Here is a 2,059-nt window from a genome sequence, read left to right on the forward strand (position 1 = left end):
GAGAGGGCGTCAGTGTAAAGCAGTTTTTTTAACTATGACTTACCAGGCGCGTGCGCAGGATTTTTTCAAGGGGGGGGGGGGGGGGGGTTTAACATTTATAAATCGGGCCGAAAATTTCGCAACGACTCAGCCAGCCGCTGAATAAGCGGGGGGGGGGGGGGGGGTAAGAGGTCCCTTTTTTTTTTGGGGGGGGGGTCCCAAAAAAAAATCGCAACGACTCAGCCGACCGCTGAATAAGCGGGGGGGGGGGGGGGGGTAAGAGGACACATTTTTTTTTTTTTTTTTGGTCTCGAAATTTGAAAATTTGACATTTTGCTCCGTTGGGGGGGGGGGGGGTAAGGTCAGCTTTTTTTAGATCAACCATGGGAATTTTTTTTTTTTTTTTTTTTTTTTAAATAAATATTAAAAAATTTTAAAAAAAATCCAAAAGGGGGGGGGGGTTTTTAGAAAAATTTAGGGGGGTTTACACACAAAAAATTACCAAAGGGGGGGGGTTTAACCCCCAAACACCCCCCCCCCTGTGTACGCGCCTGTGACTCACCCTGCTCTTTAAAGAAGACATGAATAAATAAATGAATAAACAAAATCAACAAAAACTTGTAAACAGACCAATGACAATCTGGCATACGTCATTACAGCATAATTACATGTGTATGTATTTTTTTTGGTGCTAAAGGTGATGATAATGGTTCCAGGATACCTCTAAGTGCTGTGATAGGGGGTGTGATAGTACCCATCATTCTCATCGCAATACTACTAATTACTTTGGTGATGTATAGAAGGTAAGTTAACTCAACAACAGTAGAACAATTAAAGTGAATTCCATGCCACTATATGGTAACATTTTTACAAATAAAGATATGATTTTATTATAAATGAGACATTAAAAAGGGCAGAATGCTTGACCACTTATAAAGGGAGCCAAAATGATGATGAATAAAGCGATTGCAGGATTATCCTATTATAAAAGCCGTTAAAATATATTCATACAATGAATGGTTTATAATTATTTTGTTTTAAATATTATAAGGGGCATCCACAATCATACGCAGTGAGCTGTTCTGCTCACCAGGGCCCATTCCTACCTCACTTTGTGTAGGTGTGTGTGTGTGTGTGAATTAATGCATTTTTATATTATTGAATTTCACCTCCAGGATCAAACAAAGACGTTTAGAGGCTGAACCAGCCACGTCCCCATCAAACAATACACGTGAGACCTCATCTAAGTATGAGAACCCTGTATTTGATGACTCCAAGCAAGACCCCAATACTTACGAAGACCTTAATATTGACACCAATACATACCAAGATCTCAATACAGATACCCCAAACTACCAGAATCTTACCGACCCCCATACCTATCAAGATCTAAAGAAACCCAACACCGACGTTACCTATCTAGAAGCCATAACATCAGATCCGGGAGACACTTACGAAGAAATATAGAGGCAGCCCTAGCAAGGCAGAGGCTTGGGTATGGTGCCAGCATTGATACATGCTGGATCAACAATAATGAATATGTTATGCAATACACAGAGTTGGTAATATTTATCATGGTGCTCATACTTCCTTACTATGTGCTCATACTACGGTAGTACACTATTTCAATTGATGCAAGAATTATAACGAAACTTAAACAGCTACTTTATACTAGTGTTATAGAAACAGTAAATATCTTGTGTGGTTTTTATATCATTACTAGTTTGTAAATAAAGGGATGAAAGGATAATTTACGTGTAAATTCTTTGAAGTAACTGTCATTTACAATGCAAAAATGTCACTTTTCACTTATTCAATACTTTTGTACAGTAATCTGTTTTATCTGTTTTTCACCTAAAGCGGTGAACCATTTCTCATCGTCAAGTCATAGATATAATTTGTATAGATTGGTTAAAAGTAAAGATTATATAGATTTATTCAAAATCTTGTGCCGAAGGCAAGACAAATATTTAGTTTTAAGCTTGTGTAAGAATATATATTATTAGGTATTAACGTTTATTAGCCGCCAGCACCATTGTCGAAAAATTTAGTATCTAATATCTTTCTCTCTCTTTCTCTC

At 37.6% G+C, this 2,059-nt stretch overlaps 1 protein-coding gene across 1 annotated transcript; it reads left to right on the plus strand.

Annotated features, from left to right (window-relative positions):
* The first annotated feature begins 703 nt into the window (after nt 1-703).
* On the plus strand, nt 704-1,760 carry LOC115928898. Its single transcript, XM_030996967.1, has 2 exons — nt 704-782; nt 1,155-1,760. The coding sequence occupies exons 1-2, from the start codon at nt 772-774 to the stop codon at nt 1,444-1,446; spliced, it is 303 nt and encodes a 100-aa protein (XP_030852827.1). The 5' UTR covers nt 704-771; the 3' UTR covers nt 1,447-1,760.
* Nucleotides 1,761-2,059: the final 299 nt, after the last annotated feature.

The sequence above is a fragment of the Strongylocentrotus purpuratus genome, unplaced genomic scaffold (genome assembly GCF_000002235.5).
Source record: "Strongylocentrotus purpuratus isolate Spur 01 unplaced genomic scaffold, Spur_5.0 spur5_scaffold_3, whole genome shotgun sequence".
Classification (NCBI taxonomy): domain Eukaryota; kingdom Metazoa; phylum Echinodermata; class Echinoidea; order Camarodonta; family Strongylocentrotidae; genus Strongylocentrotus; species Strongylocentrotus purpuratus.